Genomic DNA, 19,178 nt, shown 5'->3' with positions numbered 1-19,178 from the left:
AAACATAAATTGATTTATTCAAAACTCATAACAAATCAATAGGTACATTCTATTATCATTTCACAAATGAGGCCGTTGAGGCCCAGAGAGGTTAAGACACTTGCTGATGGTCACCCAGCACAGAAGTGGCAAATTCTTGATTTGAACCCATGCACATCAGATCCAAAGAGAACTGAGAGGCAGGGGGACAGGTAGGGGGAGAGTTAGCCAGAGGTTAAGTTGCGATAAATAATAAAGAGCTGAGAAAGGTGGGAGGACAGAGAGAAAGGAGGGGGTAAAAAACAACATGAGCTGGAAAGACCATTTTGGATTCTAGCAATAAGAGGTGTTAGAGTAGCTGTGGGGTCTGAGATTATTGGGGAGCGAGGGGAAAGGGGATGAGCGGCTCCGTCACTAACAAGTGCCCTGGGGTCTCTTTGAGTGGGCTGAGTGGGGAGATGGGTGCTGTGGGGCCACAGCACTTATTTGGGTTATATGTATATTTTTTAGACTTATTATGGGAAACTGATCAGAGTGGAGCTGACACGGAGAAGCAGGGAGTCTCCTTCCCTTTTGTCACCCCCCCCATTCTGGTTCCTCAATCATTTTTGCAGAACCCTCGGGTTTCAAGCAGTACTGTTTAAAAACTACTACCCAAGGCCACCTCCACTTGATCAGCTTCTCTGATCCTATGTGAATTTGTCCGCATAGCCCGGGTCACAGAGAGCCCTCTGAGCTCCTGCTACCCCCTCCGGGATCTTTGCATTGGAACTCAAAGTCTCCTTAAAATGCAGATTCCAAGCAGCAAGGTGACCTTGTGCAAGCTTCTTCCCTAGGCATCTGGACCTTGGACCTTGTCTGCAAAGCAAAGCTGATAATGATAACTCACCTTTGAAAGCCAAGAGACGGGGCCTCAGAACCTCTTAAGAAAATTAAGATGGGCCAGTGTACATGGAGCACCTGCCTGAGAACATGGCTTCACAATTTCAGCCATCATTTCTTTGTCCTCACTTGACCAGTGACAAAACCGAGGCCCAGAGACGTGAAGTGACTGACCAAAGACACAGCAAGGTGGTGCAGAGCCGAGTTTAGGACCCAGACCCTAGAAATGATGCTTCTTCCTCCTCGGCAGGACAATACCAGCCAGACCCACAGAAGGGGCCTGCTCTGTGCTTTCTGCTGTGACCCTCCTCCAACACCCCCCCCCCAGCCACCTTACTTGCATATTTTTTACAAACAAGAAAAATGAGGCTCAGAGACACTAAGTCACCTGCCCAAGGTCACCCAGCCATTCACAACGGAACTGGGGATCCAGGTGTATGTGACTCCAGGCTCACACCTCTTTCCGGGCCATCATGCAGCCTCCAGAACTCCCACCCAAGTGGTGGGAGGCTGGGCTTCTCTGAACCTGTCCCAGACGTGGGCTGGTTCAAGCAGCAAAAATTCCCTCCTGTAGTCTCTAGCTGAGCACCTGCTCATCATCAGCATGCCCTAAGGAGCCTCCAGGGTGCCCTGCAGATGCCCTGGCCCCAAGTTGTCCTCTGCTCCTTCCAAGTTATGCTCCTCCTTGGAGGGGAGGGGAGGACAACTCTCCTTGCTTTCCAGGCGGTTGGCAGAGCAGCGGCTGCTGCTCCAGCCTGCTTCCTGCCTGATGGAGAGATTACTCCTAAGCCCTTCCCATTCTCCACCTCCCCCCCACCCTGCCCCCGCCCCTTGCAGGACCACACCGGCTGTCTCTGTGGGACTCGGAGTGACCCGCGGCTGAAGCAGGACAGCTGACCTGGCTCCCTCTTAGCATGAACCTCTCAGAATCTTACCTCTCATGGGAAAAGGGGCTTGTAGGTCCTCGTAGAACCCTCACCCCACTCCTCCAGGGCTGTTCTGCAGCTGCTGGAGAGAGAGATGCAGAATGAATGGATTTCGGAGGAGACAGGGAAGAAAGGTTGGAAACTAACTCTGCCAGAAACTGCTGTGTTTGGGATTTTCTTTTCTTTCCCTTCATTTCCCGTCTCTTCCCTGGGACATTGAGACGTGGGCTCCTCTTTCCCGGCAGAGAAACGGCTGGAAATGGGCTCCCTGAGGCGGAAAGGTGAGTTAAACTTTTGGGGAGAAAGTTAGTGTTTACTGCAGGGATAGGCATTGGCAGGACATTGAAATATTCTTAGCCAAGGTGCTGTTTTGAGTGACCACCTTTCCCATGCTCTGGAAGGAGCTTTGTGTGTGACTGTTTGGGGGGGGGCAGTGGGTTGCAAAGTTGGGGTTGTGCAGTGAATGCAGAAAGTGCAGTTTTGGGGGTGTGGACCAGAGCCCCAGGCTGGGAGATAGAGTCCTGGGTTGGGTTTGGATTTGTTGTGTGACCTTGGATGAGTCACTTCATTCAGCTCTTTGGATCTCGGTTTTTGTGATCAGAAAATGGAAGTGCTCGGGAAGGGCTCCCTGGATTTGAGAACACTCTTCTCTCTGCAGGCCGCTCATCTTCCTCTGGCCCTACGTTTTAGACGAAGTAATGCATGCACAATAACCTGATGTGTGGGGAGCAAGTGTGAAACACACAGGCTGTGCTTCAACTCTTCGCTGTCTGCCGGAATCCAACTGGCTCTGAAATGGAGAGGAACTTTTATTTCCGCTCAGTGGCTGAGTGTTTCTCTTGATTGGAGTGCATCTTGGAACGTAAGGTTATAGATTCTCTGAGAACAGCTCTGGCTACAACGAATAGCTTGGGAAATTTGTTGCAGGGTGCTGAGGATGAGGATTATCATGGAGGTGATTTTTTCAAAGGCAAGGGCTAAAATCTAAGACCCCATTCTAAACCAGGAGCCCCCAATAGGTCTGAAATGGAGAAAGCATTAGAGGCCCCCTCATTTTGCAAATAACAAGACTGAGGCTCAGAGAGGGGGAGTAACTGATTCAAAGTCACACAGCAAGTGTGGCTGAGACAAGCACCCGATGAACATGGAGGAGTGCCGTCATGGAAAGCAAACAGGAGGGATGAGGTGACCACATCTCCTGAGAGTCAGATGCTATGTTATCATGATCATACTCCTCCTTACTTAACCTTCCTGTGCCTCTGTTTCCTCACCTGTAAAATAGAAATAGTAAAGTCTACCTCATGGAGTTGCTGAGATAAGTTAATATAGGGGAGCACATACATGGTGCCCGGCTTGTCAGAAGAATCAAGAAGTGTTTTTAAAATACACTACAAGTCTATTACAGCATGAAACCCTCACTGTGCCCCATGAGGTAGGCACTCAAACTGTGTACACAAAGCAAAGGGATTAGCGTGGTAGCAGATCATAAAGGGTTGGAACCTGATGACGAACTTGAGAACCTCTTACATACTTAGTCTCTATTTTTACCAACTGTATCGTGCAAGGTTGGTACAAGTTTCATCCTGGAATGATCAATGCTGAGATCAGAGAGCTTAAGGTACATGCCCGAGACCACACAGTCTGGAAGAGGCACAGTTCTGACATGTCCAGTTCAGAACCAAGCTCCCCAAATCCCAGTCTGTCTCATGTCTATTCCAGGAAGATTCTTCTGAGACATAAGGGAAGGCATTGTCTCCTTCTGTTCACTGACAGATCCCAAGTGTATAGTAGGTGCCCAATAAATCTGTGTTAGATGAAAGATTAAGAGAATGAATAATACTGATACAGTTGCAGGAAAGCAAGCTATGAGAGAATGTCTGTGACCTCTAGGATTCTGCCCTGAGACTGATTTCTCCCGCTTTCTGGCTTTTTTCTCTTTGGGAGCCAGGACATCTAGGGCGATGCCCATAGCTTCCAGACTCAGGGGCCTGCATCCCAGACACCATCACTCCAGCTCCTGCAGCCCTTTGAGTCAGCTCTTGCCTGGCCCCGAGGAGCCACCATCCATCAAGGGCCTTTACTACCGGAGGGCCCGGAAGGTGAGTGCCCTGGACGCCTCCCCTACGGCAGACCTGAAGAAGGAGATCCTGGTGAATGTAGGGGGCAGGAGGTACGTGCTTCCCTGGAGCACGCTGGACCAGTTTCCCCTGAGCCGCCTGAGCAAGCTCAAGTTCTGCCGGAACCAGGAGGAGATCGCGCAGCTCTGCGACGACTACGATGAGGACAACCAGGAGTTCTTCTTCGACAGGAGCCCCAGTGCTTTCGGGATGATCGTGAGCTTCCTGGCGGCCGGCAAGCTGGCCCTCCTGCGGGAGATGTGCGTGCTGTCCTTCCAGGAGGAGCTGACCTACTGGGGGATCGAAGAAGCCAACCTGGAGAAGTGCTGCCTGCGGAAGCTGCTGAAGAAGCTGGAGGAGCTGGCGGAGCTGCGCCGGGAGGAGGCGCTGCAGCAGCAGGCGGAGGCGTGCGGCCCCGCCCTGGTCACCTCGCGCTGGGGGCTCTTCATGAACTGGCTGCGAGAGACGGTGGAAAACCCACAGTCGGGGCTGCCCGGGAAGGTCTTTGCTTGTCTGTCCATCCTCTTTGTGGCCACCACAGCGGTCAGCCTGTGTGTCAGCACCATGCCCGACCTGAGGGCCGAGGAAGATAAGGTGAGTGGCTTCTGGGCAGGGTCTATTTCTCCATCAGGGGCAGGGCCCGGGGCCCACAAGGCTTAGAGCTCATGAAAATGTTTTAATGTCTTTGAAAACAAGAAGGGGAAAAAAATGAATATTATTCAGCATGGATTATATTCATTTTTAGACCAACACAGTCATGAAAAAGAATCTTTAGTATTTTTTCTTTTTTTTTTTTGGAGAAAGAGGCCCACAAAGGCTAAAGTACCTTGGGCCCAAAGGTCACGAGGTGGCCCTGCCTCTAACAGTGAATCCTGGACATTGACAAAACCACACCTGTTCTTAGCAGCCTTGGTAGGTCCAGTCTCATGGCTCCTGGCTTTGTGACCACTAGCAAAGTGCTTCATTTCTCTGAGCCTCCGTTCCCTCCTCCATAAAGTGACTAACATTTCTATGAAGTCTTGCACAGGCAAAGCACTCGTCATCGGTTTACTGAGCAGCTATTCTGTGCTGTGTACTACGTCAGGCCAGAAATCCCTGTCTTCTTGAGCCATCATTCAGTAGGCATCTCACCTCCAGTTTCAAATGAAGAAACTGAGGCACGGGGCATTTAGCTTCCTCCAGGTTACAAAGTAAATATGTCAATGGTGGCAGAGAATACTCCATTCTCAGTTTTCCTGCTTCTAACTTCACTCCTGAGCTTCTCAGTCAGTCTTACTGAATGGGGAACCGAGTTTATTCTAAGTGAATCTGCCCCCAGGATGCCAGAGCAAAAAAAATTCTTGCCCACTCACTCCTGCATTCTCTTTCTAGGAGCTACAGGGATCTCAAGCCCCCTAGGAGGTCAAATTGAGATAAGAATCTAACATTCGGTTGGAGAGGTTATTGGAGAGCTTCACACTGAGACCTTTCTGTGTTGTTTCCTAATTTAAAATGCTGCTTCTGCTTGGCTCTATACTCCTCCATGGCTCCCCATCACTTTAACTTATAGAGCTTACATTATAGTAGATGGAGGGGCCCATAAAGGAAACACATACATATGACAGTGCATCCTGTATGTGACCCATCTCTATTGTCAGCCGATGTTAAGCTCCCTTCCCTTAAAGATATATTCCAGGGCAATATGGTTGGATCAGAGACATTTTCAGATAGCAAGGACTTATATGAAGAACCAGCCAGTTCCTCACACAGAGTAGGCTCTCAACAATTATTTGTTAAATACAATGCATCTCATCCAACTTATAAATGTTCAGGCCTAAAGCAAACCAACCAAAATGTTTGACTTACAAACAGCTTTTTCCCCAAAGAGGACTATTGCTCCAATTGTAGGCATTTTTTTTCATTCTTCAGCAGAATATCATATGAGTTAAGATCCTGCTCGTTCACAGAAATATTTACATGTGGGCACCTCAGTAAAAAGATTAGGACAAAATAAATGGTCTTTGTTCCCATTTGCAGAGGGTACCCTTGATCCAATAGCTGAGGAAGGACCCCTGGATTTCTACCAGCCCGCTCCTCTTAGGGATTTTCAGGAAGCCAGGATTTGGACTGTGCAAAGAGACAAGGTCTTTTCAAAGCATACTGCTTTGAAAATTACCCAAAATATGAACCCAAGCTTGGGGTAATGGAAACTCAGAAAATCAAATTAGATGTGGGAGAGAGGCCGTGGAACCAGGCAGCTCCAAGTCTGAGCGGAGCTATCAGGCTGTCATTTCTACTCCTGGGGAGAGGGCAGTGTCACCTTGTGAAAGTGCCTTTCTGTGTGCTGCCTAGAGAGAGGCTGGGCGGTGTGGCCCTCAAAATAAGTGTGTCTATTTCCCTGTTTCAGTAATAATACTAACTTAGAGAGCCAGGACCCTGAGGACAGGGCTGCCTTTGTTCTTTCAAGACCCTGTCCTTATATTTGCCTAAAAAGATGATGTTCTCTCCCTGCCACACTCGCCAGGTATTTCATTTTTGCCCCAGGGATGTCAGTCAGAAAGCAGCGATTCAGCAACCGACCTGGCTGCAGGTGCTGCCACGCTGGCAGGCTGCTCCCGGGGGCAGGCCGTGCAGCAAGGCACGGGTCCCCAGCCGTCCTGAGGGGCCCTGGCACCATCCGCTCAGATGAATTAATGCCACCTGTGGGGTCAAACACCCCAGGGTTAGGACCCACAGAACCCCTCCATCAGACATGGAAGAAGTATAACGCTGGGTTGGAGAGTTAGAAGACACCCGAAGAAAGCAGTCTTCCTTTCCCTTTCTCTTCTAACTTCTTGCAGCAACATCTCCTGGAGGAAACAGCAGCTGGGATGAAAGATCTGTGCTCGAAATTGCAAATTAAAATGGAGGAAGGAGGAGTCAGTACAGACAGAAAGGACCAAGGCAAGGGCCTTAGCACCTCCGGGAGCATTCAGACCCGGCTGGATTCCTCAGGAGAACTCATCTCCGAAGGGATGAGAGAGTAGTGCTTATTGGGCACCCCTCCTGAGGCTGGAATTGGACAGAACAAACTGGGTCCTTGCAGCAGCTTTGAAAAGTGGGTACTATGGCTGTCTCTGTTTTACAGATGAGGAAGCTAAGGCTCAGGGAAGTTTGATCACTCACTTAAGGTCACAGTTAGTAAGTGGCAGAGCCAGGATTTGTGTTCACCTCTGCTTGGCTCCCACACCATCTTCCCATGCTGAGCCACTCTGCCTATCGTCCCGACCCTTGGCCTCAGCAGCAGTTAGCGCTTCGGAGGCAGCCAGACCTTGTGACGTGCTTCTCTGTCTGGTGTGATGGTTCAGATGCAGTGCTCTGGGGTTGAATTTTGGCCTTCCCCCCCTTAGTGATCTCATTGATCTCAAAAAAGTCAACCTTGTTGAGCCTCAGTTTCCCATTCTGTAAATTAGAGATGCTATTAGCCCTTTGCTCAAGGGGTTACAGTGAGTTACTCATGTAAGCAGTAGGAATAATGCTGACACATAAGTGCTCAGTAGATGGTAGTAGTGTCAGCATCATTATGCATTTAGTTCGAGCCAACAGAAAATCACACCATTTATTCTTTCATTCATTCAACAACAGTTGAGTGACTACTAAGTGCATATTCTAGGTGCTGCAGATAAAATTTCTTACCTTTTTGGAGCTTATATTATGAGCACCTCTGCTCCATTTTTTTAAAATTGAGGTGAAATTCACATAAACATAAAATCAACCACCTTAAAGTGAACAATTAATTTAAAGGCAGCTTAGTACATTCACAGTGTTGTACAGCCAACACCTCTGTCAAGTTCCAAAGCATTCCCACCACTCCAAACAAAACCCTGACCTCATTAGGCAGTCACTCCCCACCCTCCACCCCTCCCCTAGCCCCTGGCAAACACCAATCTGCTTTCTGTCTCCATGGCTTTCCCTATTCCAGGCATTTCATACACATGGAATCATACAATACGTGGCCTTCTGTTTCTGGCTTCATTCACTCAGCATACTGTTTTCAAGATTCATCCGTGTTATAGCACTCCTTTTTGTGGCTGAATAATATTTTACTGTCTGTCATGCCACAGTTTGTCTATCCAAACGTTTGGTGGCGAATGCTGCGATTTCCCAGGTTCTTTGCTTCCTTCTGCTCAAGTCCTCTGCAAAGATGGTCAACTCTGTCATCCATTCCTAGCGCCCTTCCACATGGCCTCAGCCCTTGCCAGGCAGCTCTGTTGGTCAGAGCACTTTCCCTCCTGCTGGGGGAGGCTAAAACTCACTGCCAATTGCAGCTGAACACTCAGTTCTCCTCTCTTGACCTCTTTTTTTTCCCTCCTTACTGTTACTGAGACATCTCATATGTTCCAGACAGACAGTGTCTCATCGTGGAAAGGAGCCAGAGTCTCTGTTTTGCTAGTACTGGGTTCAAATCCCAGCTCTGGCGCTCCCTGCCTCTGCCCTTGGGTGAGTCACTCTGCTTCTCTGCCTTTGTTTTCTCACCGATCAAAGTGGATAACCATAACACCTACCGACAGTGCGGCGGTAGGATTGAACGGTCCTATTCATCATGTTCAGGCACAGAAGGGAAGCTCACTGTTCTTGCCCACCCTGTGGGACTCAGCTCACACCCTGTCCACCTGCTCCACTGCTTCACTCAGCATCTTTTCCTCCAGCTCCACAGAACCCCAATGGCAGCGGCAAAGTCAGAGGGCTCTGCTTCTCACTGCCCCTCATCCTGTACGGTGGTTTAGGGGGGAAGGAGGGCACAGAGAGATTTTTAAAAGACCAGGCGGAACTACTGGGGACCCCTTAAACCTGTAGTTGGCTGCCCAGGGGCACAAATGGGTGAAGTTAAGGAAGGAAGGAGGGAGGGAGGGAGGAAGGGAGGGAGGCAGGCCTGAGCAGCTGAATGGAGCTGTGGGACCAGCACTGAGCTAAAGAGGAGGTGACAAGTGGTCGAACCTGGCTGTGTTCCCAAGGGGGAGCTGGCAGACTGCTGCAGGTTCAGTGAGGACTGGTTCTGGAAGTTCCATCTGGGAGGGACTCAAGGCTGAATTCTTGACCTTGGAGCTTTTCCTGCAATTCTATCTGTAACAGCAGTACCTGCCAGCTCCCCCTTGGAGATATGGCCACTGCCCTCCTCCTGTGAGTGCAGCTCAACTTTGGGGCTGCAATTTCTACCTCCCGCCTTTAATGAAAAGCCTCACGCTGCAGCCGGCTTCTCCTCCTCCTCCCCGCCCCTTTCCTGGATCATGAATCAGCTCCATAAAGAACTGCCCGCTCTCTGTAGCTTCTCTGTGTTGGGTGACATTTACTAATGGCTCTAGGGAATTCTTCTTAACCTGGTTTTTTGGTGGTGGGGTTTCTCTCCCCAGCTGAATGTCTCTATGTTTGGGCCAACAAGAAGTATCCTCCATTTCCTGGCCGGGGTCCACCTTTCCTGAGTCCATAGTTCATGTTGTTCCCGCTGCCTAGTCACGCTCTGTCTCTGTGACCAGTTCCTAGGCCTCATCTACTTAGCTCCACACACGCTCAGAGCATCCCCCCTCCCACTCAGAGCATCCCCCCATTCCCTGTGTCTCAGGGTTGGGGAGTGGGGGCAGTGGGAGGAGGGAGTGCAGGGGAAGACCTTGGGGGGGGAGGCTTTGGCTCAAGGCAAAGGGGGAGTAAGGAGAGGGCTCTGGAAGGGTCCTAAAGGAGACGAGAGGTGGCAGAGAGGAAGGGAAAAACCAAGGAAAGGAATGAATCAGCACGGCCAGGTCCAGAAAAGAGTCAGAGGATGAGGCCAGGGCCAGAGGCACAAATGAGGGAAATCACAGGCAGGAAGGAGGGAAGGAGAGAACAGCTGGGCTGCTGAATGGAGCTATGGGCCAGCACTGAGCTCAAGAGGAGGTGAGAAGTGGCTGAATGGGCCACATCCCCATGGGGGAGCTGGCAGGCATTGCTGTGAGGGACAGAAGGGGGTTGGGGGGAAGCTCCAAGGTCAAGAAATCAGCTCTGAGTCCCTTCCAGATGGAACTCACTGAACCTGCAGCTGTCCCCCAGGGACAGTGGCTTTGCTCTCAAAAAGCTTTGCCCATTTTTTGTACTTTTTTTTTTTTTTTTGCGAGAGAGGGAGGGGGGAGTGACAGGGACAGACAGACAGGAAGGGAGAGAGATGAGAAGCATCAACTCATAATTGTAGCACCTTAGTTGTTCATTGATTGCTTTCTCCTACGTGCCTTGACTACGAGGCTCCGGCCGAGCAGTGACCCCCTTGCTCAAGCCAGCAACCTTGGGGTTGTGTCTATGATCCCATGCTTAAGTTGGTGACCCCACACTCAAGCTGGCGAGCCCGCACTCAAGCCAGCGACCTTGGGGTTTTGAATCTGGGTCCTCAGCATTCTAGGCCAACGCTCTATCTACTGCACCACTGCCTGGTCAGGCTGACCCTGTTTTTCTTATAAACTTTTCATGATGGAAAATTTCAGGCATTTACAAAGTAAAGAGATATAATGCACCCCAAGTACCCATGACTCAGCTTCCACAGTTGTCCACCATTCTTTTTTAAAACTTTTATTTATTGACTTGAAAGAGAGAGAAACATTAATTTGTCGTTCCACTTATTTATGCATTCATTGGTTGTTTGTTTCCTGTACATTCACTGACTCAGGAATGAAACCGACAACCTTGGCATATGAAAATAATTCTCCAACCCACCAAGTTACCGGCCAGGACGACATCTGCCATTCTTGTTCTCTCTTCTCACGTTCTCCCTATCCCCAGTTGCTTATTATCATTCACTTTATTCTTACTTTACAGTTTTATAAGTAAAATGTATATGCATTGCAATGCATAATGTATTTAGCTATGTCACTTAAAAACTGGATAGCCCATCACCCCAGAAAATTCTCCCACATCCCTTTACAGTCAATCCCTACCCACCCAGAGGAGGCAGCTACTGTTTGGACAGTGTTCCCCACCCTGCATGAGTTTTGCCTATTCTTGAAATTCACATAAATGGGGACATACATCTGGCTTGTCTCGGCCCCGTCCTGTCTGTGAGATTTGTCGCAAGGCTGCCTCGCTCACACCTCCAGCCTTCTCAGCCCCACTCTTGCCTTTTCACTGCATGAGGGAAACAGAGCATGCCTTGGTCCCCTCATTTCCGTTGTGACAAGGCCCACCACGTGGGTGACCAGCCATCTCAGTTTGCCCAGGGACCAAGGAGGTTCTGGTGACCTGGGACTTGACATGCTCAAATCTGGAAAGTTCTGGGCCTACAAAAGACAACCAAAAACTTCCTTGGAGAGAAAACAAGTACCACTTCTTTCCTTTCTGGTTATTTTTCTTCAATTATTAACTGGCCTGGGAATTGTTTCCTTAGCTGGAGCCCCATAAATCCCCGCAGCCCCCATGCTGGCTACTAAGGGGGCGTTTCCCTGGGACCAAGGCTGGGAGGCTGGTTTAAGGATGCGGAGCAGAGCGGCAGTGCAGAAGGTGACTTGGCAGAGTGCAGCCAGCACTTGCTGCAGTGCGGGGAGGTGGCCAGCGCAGCCAGGGCTGGCCTAGGAAGGAGGTAGCTGGTGCATGCCTTGAATATCCAAGCACCAGCGCCAGAGGCAGAGGGAGGACCCACAGGGCCTTCTCAGGAGTCACCTTTCTGAGCTATTGGGTCACTGGCCTGGAATAGTTACCCCCAGCAACCACAAGCTCTTAAGCCAGGAGGAAAGCTCGCAGAATATCAGCGATGAAAGAGGCCTTGTAGGGAAAATCTGGCCTGGCGTCTGAAGAACTTCCAGATGACTCTGAGTCAATAGGCGGCTTTGCCAAAATGCAGATTCTTGGGTCCCAACGCAGGGTTTTGCTTTTGTGATGGGCGCCCAAGAATCTGCATTTGTAACAAGCACCCTGGGGGATTCTGATGCAGGGGGTTCTAATTCAGCTTTGAGAAATACTGATTCTGTTCCAACCTCTTCACTGGAAACTGGAGCACAAAGAGGGGCAGTTGACCGCTGCTTGTTCACACAGGAAATTGGTAGTAGAATGGATGAATCAGGATCCTAATCTCCTGAGCCCTCCATGATCCTGAAGCAAGCCTGGACAGTGGTGGCCAAGACCTGTCATTGTGTTGGAGAATTTCCTCAGGTTCCTATAGAATCCAGCGACAGGAGAAGGATATTGTTGCCCTTAAACTGATCAGGCAGGTTATGTCTGTGACCAGTCGCTCATCTCCTAAAGATGGCTACGAGGTATGTGCCTGCAGGTGTGGCAGCCTACTACCTGCATTTACATGCATCATTTCCGTTCATCACAACAACTTCTGGGGCAGAGAACCGAAAAGTTGAGAGGGGCTAAATGACACGGCTGAGTAAGCAGAAGCGTGAGATTTGAACCTGGTCACAGACACTCTGGACTCCATACCCTCAACAACACTCCCACCACATCCCACCCCTTTGGTAGACCAGATATGCATCAAGGGAGAAAGCTGCCCAGCCCTGGACAGGTAGACAGAAATCAGACCAGACCAGCCCATTTCTCTTCCTCCAGTGGCCAGGCATAAAGAACATTTCAACTTAGTATTCCCGTGGGCCCAGGCACTGAAAATAATTTTTTTTTCCACTTCAGAGCTTTTTAATCCAAAGAAAAGTGCAGTTGTCAACATTTTGTTTTTCATTCAGGCAGCTGGCTTCGGTCATTCATTTTCTCATCCATCATAAATATAAATATATAAATATATATATAATATTTAGAGTTAGGTTCTCAGCTCTGGCTTCACATGAGAATCATCTATGGGGCTTCTGGAAAATTCTACTGCTCAAGCTCAAACCTAGATCAATTAAACAGAATCTCTGAGGTCCCAGCCCAGACACCAGGACTTCTTCAAAGCTCCCAGGTGATTCTACTGTGCAGCCCATGCTGGGAAACACCTCCCAGGACTAGTGCCTCTCAAACTTTAAGGTGCATATAAATCACTTGGGGATAGGGTGCAAGATTCTGTGTATCACCCAGGGGAGCTGGATTCTTCTGGTTCGAGGCCCACACTTTGAGTAGCATAGGGACTGGTGGGGACTCTCTGTTAGAAATCAGAGGCAGGGCGCGTTAATGACACAACAGTAAATCCACTACAGCCCCTTGCCCCCAGCTGGGATCTTCCAGACAATCCATGTGAACCATTGCTATCCATGTCACAGTGCCATTCTAGGGATGTGACAGCCATTTCTGCCCCACCAGCCTCCAAGACTGCAGAAACGACATCTGCTTCTCTACTACTTTACCCCACCCCAGAGCCTAGCTCAGGGCCTGGCACAAAAGTGGAACTTTTTAAATATTTTTCTTGGTTAAACGAATGAGAGATGGCAGGCAAAGAAGTTACAGAGTTTAATGGCTGAGAGACCACCTACTATGTATGTGAGCTCAGGCAAGTCGTTTCACTGCTCAGAGCCATGTCCTGGGCCATAAAATGAGGGCTGCCTGCTCACAGCATCACTTCGGGGCCTCAGTGGCAGCACTAGAGCAGCGCCTGGTACACCAGAGGGGCTTACACTGGGAAAGGTGAAGTTTGGCTGCTAAAACAAAGAGGCCCTATGACAGAACGGCATTGAAGCAAATAGACATTGATTTCTCTCACAAAGAGGAATCAAGGTGAATGGGCAGCTTTCATTCTGAGACTCAGATTTTTTTTTTTTTCTACCCTGATGCTCCACCCTCCCCTGGGACATCAATTCAATTTGCTGGTTCCAAGTTGGGTTTCAGGACCAAATAAACTGTCCTGGCTCATGGGGAGAAAGAGTGTGCAGGAATTCATACCAACATCTTTAGTTCTGGAACCAGAGCTGTTATGCATCATTTCCGTTTACATTCTACAGGTGGGGACTTAGTTATGTGGCCACACCTAGCTGCCAGGGAGATGGGACATCTCTGATCTAGCTCACCAGCCACGTGCCCAGCCACAATTTGACTAATTTAAAAAAGAGTTTTGGTAGACTGTAAGAGTCTACAGCACAGCTCAATTGAGATAGATAATATATAGAATAAAGGCAGAGTATATAATACATATAGAATATATATAGAATATATTTAATATGCAGAATCTATTTATAGAATCAATATCTATATCAATATTCAATATATCAATATTCCATATATACCTATTGATATCAATATCAACATAGATATATGGAATAGATATATGGAATAACCATGCTTTTCGGCATGGTTATTTCCCTCCATTTCCAGGGCTGTTGCCCATACACTGTACCCCGTGCTTTGTTGATTCTCTAGGGTGAGTGCTCTCAGAAGTGTTACTACATTTTCATCGTGGAGACCGTCTGCGTGGCCTGGTTTTCCCTGGAGTTCTGCCTGCGGTTTGTCCAGGCCCAGAACAAGTGTCAGTTCTTCCAAGGGCCCCTGAACATCATTGACATCCTGGCCATCTCTCCTTATTACGTGTCCCTGGTGGTGTCTGAGGAGCCCCAGGAGGACGATGAAAGGCCAGGTGGGAGCTCCTACCTGGAGAAGGTGGGGCTGGTGTTGCGCGTGCTGCGTGCGCTGCGCATCCTATATGTGATGCGTCTGGCCCGCCACTCGCTGGGGCTGCAGACGCTGGGCCTCACCGTGCGCCGCTGCACACGTGAGTTCGGCTTGCTCCTCCTCTTCCTCTGCGTGGCCATCACTCTCTTCTCTCCTCTGGTCTATGTGGCTGAGAATGAATCCGGGCGGGTCCTGGAGTTCACCAGTATCCCAGCCTCCTACTGGTGGGCCATCATCTCCATGACGACAGTAGGCTATGGAGACATGGTCCCACGCAGCGTGCCGGGCCAGATGGTGGCCCTCAGCAGCATCCTGAGTGGGATCCTCATCATGGCATTCCCAGCCACGTCCATCTTCCACACCTTCTCGCACTCCTACTTGGAGCTCAAGAAGGAGCAAGAGCAGCTCCAGGCCCGCCTCCGCCGCCTGCAAAGCGCCGCCACCACCAGTGAACACGAACTCCTGAATGATGTGGATGACCTGATCCTGGAGGGACCCACCTCCCCCATCAAATACGTTTAACTCAAAACCCCTCATGAACACGCCAGGACTTCACTCCTTCTCCTGTAGATGTCAGGGGTTCAAGAAAAGCAGGCATAGACCACCTGGTGGTGTGTTTCATGAGCTCAGGTGCAACTGCTGAAGCTAAGAGGGGCTCAAAGCCAAAAATGGGGATGGTTGTGATTCCTGACCGTCCCGGCCACCGCGATCTCAGCTGACCTTATCCATGTCACTTGTCTTTTTTTCTCTCCCTGCTCATCCTTGAGCATACGGAGTTTTGCTGGATTAGGTCAATTTCCATTCTCATTTTCTTCTTAGCACAGTCTTCAACATCCCAAGCTGCGTTCCAGACTCCTGCAGAACTGAGCCTACAGAATTCCATTTCTCCCCAAAGACCCTCTTTCCTGGGCCATCCCAGCACCAGGACTGGAGGGTCCAGTAACTGCAAACTAATCTGATCAGATCTCCCCACTTAGGCCTCTCATGGGTTCCAGCAGGAATCAGTGTGTTCTCCGTCTGCTCACCGCCACCAATGGTTTCCTAACCTAGCCGCTTCCCCCAGCTCTAGAAGCTCTTATCCAAGAAGACAGAACTGACCTCTTTGCGTGAAATTGCACAGTGGCTGCAAGCCTGCCATACTTCCTGAGTTGCCTGGGACCTGGGCAGGAGTGCCACTTCCCAGCGCTGGACTCCTGGTGGGACATTTTTCGATTGCCCAGTCCTTGGCCTTGACAGAGGCTAACTCTTGTAAGGTTCTGCACTGTTTCTTGAGAAGGCTGTTCCTGCTGCTGGTTCCTGCTTTCCACCTTCAGCTAAGCCACCTTGGACACATCGTAGCTTCAGTGCCGGAACAAGGGCAGCCTAGGATCTGCCCCTCACTGTCCCCCTGGACCAAGCCTTTGATGCCAGAGGATAGACATCCTCAGCTTATATTTAAATGTATCCATTTATTCATCCATTTATTCACAAACAAAATTTGGCCCTTTGCATCCAGTGTTGGGAGGCAGATGTAGGACCAAGTCATCCGAGATAAAAAGCAGTGCTCACTGAGACCAGAGAGAAAAGAACAATGACTTCTGAGCATTTGGCTCCCCGAGGTTTTTCACAGAGACACAGGGAGACTTGAGTATGGAGGGATGTTTGGGAAATAAAGCTGGAGAGGTGGGTTGGGGTGAGAAGGTGGTGGGCTGTGGGGGCTGTGCAGAGGATTTAGGAGTTTTGATAGCTGGAAAGGAGTTGTTGGAGACACTGGAGGGAGAGGTGATGTGAATGGACTGCAGGGGTAGATGATGATGATGACCAGATGGGATGTGGGAAAACCAGTTTGGAACAGAGAACAAGTGAGCAATTCAGGTGAGATACAAGGGCCACCTCCTGCAAGTTATGAATTGTACATGGCGATGCCAAGTCCTCGCATCTTGTCTATTGTTTCTTAGCAAAGCATACCTGGGTGAGGTCTCAGTGGCACCTACCCTGAGCCACTGTGCTACTTCTTGCTCCAGCTCTGACTGTCTGCTTCCACTCAGACATCTCCATTTTCCTCTGTGTCATGTGCCAGGCAGCTCAACAAAGAATGTGCGGGGACTGAATGAAAAATAGGTGAGCCCAGCACCAACATTAGGAGGCTCTATAATTTCTTAGTATGCACCCAGTGAAAATTCATTACTAAAATAGAAGTGGCAAATTGGAATCAATTGCTCACAGATGATCTATTTTTTCTCCCCAGTAATGTTCTGGGGGATTAGTCTAGCCTCAGGGAGCAGACTATCTTTCATGCTAATTGGATGGCATAGGGATGACAAACTAGTTGCTAGGCACTCTGTTTATCCCTATTGGTTGGAAGGAGCCTTGTGATTCCCTTAAGGGCTTGATTTATCTGAGGCCAATGAGTGTGACTGTAGTCCAAAGGAGAAAATTTCCAGCTGTTGGTAAAGAGCAGATGACCTATACTTCAAGCCATTTTCATGTTATCTTGCAGCTATGTCTCCAAAAGGTAACTTGAAAATGTTGTTTCAACGTCTCTCTAGCCAGACGGAAGTAAGCCCAAAAAGTGACTTGGGGATGGACAGGTTAATTCTTCAATGCATTGCGAGTGAGGCTCCACCCACTGGCTCCGTTTTTGATGGCTTTTAGGACTTGAGAAATGGGTAACTGGAAGGCTCATCAGAAGCCAGTCTAAGCAAAGAGTTTCCACAAGAGGTTCTGTGAACCTCTGGAGATTGTGCATTTCAAAATGCACAGCTTTGAAAAGGGGTCCGATAATTTAATCAGACCCTCAAAGGAATCCATGCCTCTGCAAAAAAGAATGAAAAGTTCTTAACTAAATCAACTCTTGCATTTTAAATGGTGAGACCAAGGCTCAGAGAGGAAAAGCCACCTGCCAGAGCCACATAGCCAGTTCATTTAGTTAGATCCAAGTATCCTGGTTCCCAGCAGTATGCTCTATATAGTATATGATGCTGCAGCTCTTAGACTCATTTGACACAATGCCCAAACCCTCAAAGAACATATTCAAGATAAGATTATAACAATACTCTGTCATGCTATTCTAAGCAATGTAGATAGGGTTGTCTTGGGATATCTCGGGTACCCACTCTCACCCTTCCTTCATTGTGTAATAGTGGACTTGGAAATTGATTTTACTGGGCCTTCCTTTTCTCACTGATCCCATGGAAAGGGTGTGAAGGAATTGTTCGCCTCCTGTTCTTTTCTTCAACCAATTACCCCAGCCCCCTTCGTCTTCTGGTCATCTGTTTTTTTTCCAAGTATTCCCCAAACTCCCTTACCTAGTTAATGATATCCCTATCTCTCCCTTCTCCCTTGACGCAACCATTTGAACTAGCCAATCAAGAAAGAATAAGATTGTACGGTCAACACTCCAGCCAATGGAGCAAGACCCAGCAGCCTAGGGCCTGCGTTAAGGATAAAAACAAATTTTGCCCTCTGCCTGTGCGCTTGCTGGCTGGCTTTCACTAGCGGCAGCACGCCCTTCTGCAGAAGTTATTAAAATTGCCTTGCCAAGGTATTTTGTCTCCATGAGTCTTGCTTAATTCCATCTCTAACAGGTGGAGGAGATGGTGGTTAAAGTCCCTTCCAGTATGGACAATCTGTGATTCTGGGAAGTACAGTTCATTGCAACAATTTATACCATGGAGGGGCAGATAAGAAACAAAGAGAAGTGAGAAAGAAAAACAGACCATGGTCCCTGACTGTCCATAGAATTGCTCCCTTAGCAAAAATCAGCAAATACGTCAAGTTTGAATAGGAGTTTACTGAGATCTCTGTCCGTCAGCCTGCCACGTTCCTACCCACCCCATCTAGGCTCTTCCACCTATCCCGACCCCAAGCAAGCTAGCGCCTGGCTACATAGCTGTATGTGCCCAGCTGCCGACCCTTCTCAGAAGCATTCAACTCCCTGCCTCCTCTTCCTTGTATTGAAATGCTAATAATGGGCTTCACTTACTGAATGAGATTTATGCAACAGGCAAGCATTTTTTAACATCTTATTTGGAAAAACATGTTAAACTTACAAAAAGTGTTGCAAGAACAAAAATAGTACATAGAACACTTGAATACACCGCTTTTTAAAACATATTGCCTGTTTATCATTTGTTCTATTTTTTATTTTGTATAGATAGTATGTTTTTCTAGACCCTGTGAGAGAAAGTTGATGACATCATGCTCTTTGCCTTCAGAACTTTAGAACATGGTAACTGAAGGCCTATCAAAGACCATCAGTGCAAGGATTCTTAGCTGAGAGTTTCCATGAGGGTCTGTGACCTCTGGAGATGACGTACAACAAAGAATGTGTACATTGTGTTGTTTCATAGTGTGAAGTGCCCAGAGATTTCATTCATCAGATTCTCAAAGGAATCCATGATTCTCCCTCAAAAGCTGATATAGGCAGCTCTCAGGCAAACCAGCTCTTTCACTGTAAGAAGGAAATCCCAGGAAAACCCAAAACACTGCTGTGTGCAGATCTAAAGAGTGAAGATACTCTCTTGTAAAACCGCGCGCAGTTACTCACGTCAGCACATTTCACTTGGATGCAATATTTTAATCTAATCTACCGTCTGTTCCAATTTTGTCGGCTGACATAATAACATCTTTTCTAGCTTTTTTCCCCTCCAGGACTGGGTCCAGTTTAGGATCCGATATTGCGTTTACTTGTCCTATCTCTTCAGTCTCCTGTGATCTGAACCTTTCCCCAGCCTTTCTTTGACGTAGATGACACTGAAATTTTGGATGATTACAACACCCCCCACCT

At 48.7% G+C, this 19,178-nt stretch overlaps 1 protein-coding gene across 1 annotated transcript; it reads left to right on the top strand.

Annotated features, from left to right (window-relative positions):
• Window positions 1-1,742: 1,742 nt before the first annotated feature.
• KCNG4 (potassium voltage-gated channel modifier subfamily G member 4) lies at window positions 1,743-17,923 on the top strand. The gene is made up of 4 exons (XM_066243630.1): window positions 1,743-2,068; window positions 2,446-2,649; window positions 3,736-4,498; window positions 14,162-17,923. Exons 3-4 carry the CDS (start codon window positions 3,749-3,751, stop codon window positions 14,930-14,932), a joined length of 1,521 nt encoding a protein of 506 aa, XP_066099727.1. The 5' UTR covers window positions 1,743-2,068; window positions 2,446-2,649; window positions 3,736-3,748; the 3' UTR covers window positions 14,933-17,923.
• The last annotated feature ends 1,255 nt before the right edge of the window (window positions 17,924-19,178 follow it).

This window comes from Saccopteryx bilineata, chromosome 9 (assembly GCF_036850765.1).
Source record: "Saccopteryx bilineata isolate mSacBil1 chromosome 9, mSacBil1_pri_phased_curated, whole genome shotgun sequence".
Classification (NCBI taxonomy): Eukaryota; Metazoa; Chordata; class Mammalia; order Chiroptera; family Emballonuridae; genus Saccopteryx; species Saccopteryx bilineata.
The sequence above is the reverse complement of the archived record's forward strand: the minus strand, read 5'-3'. Positions and strand labels throughout refer to the sequence as shown.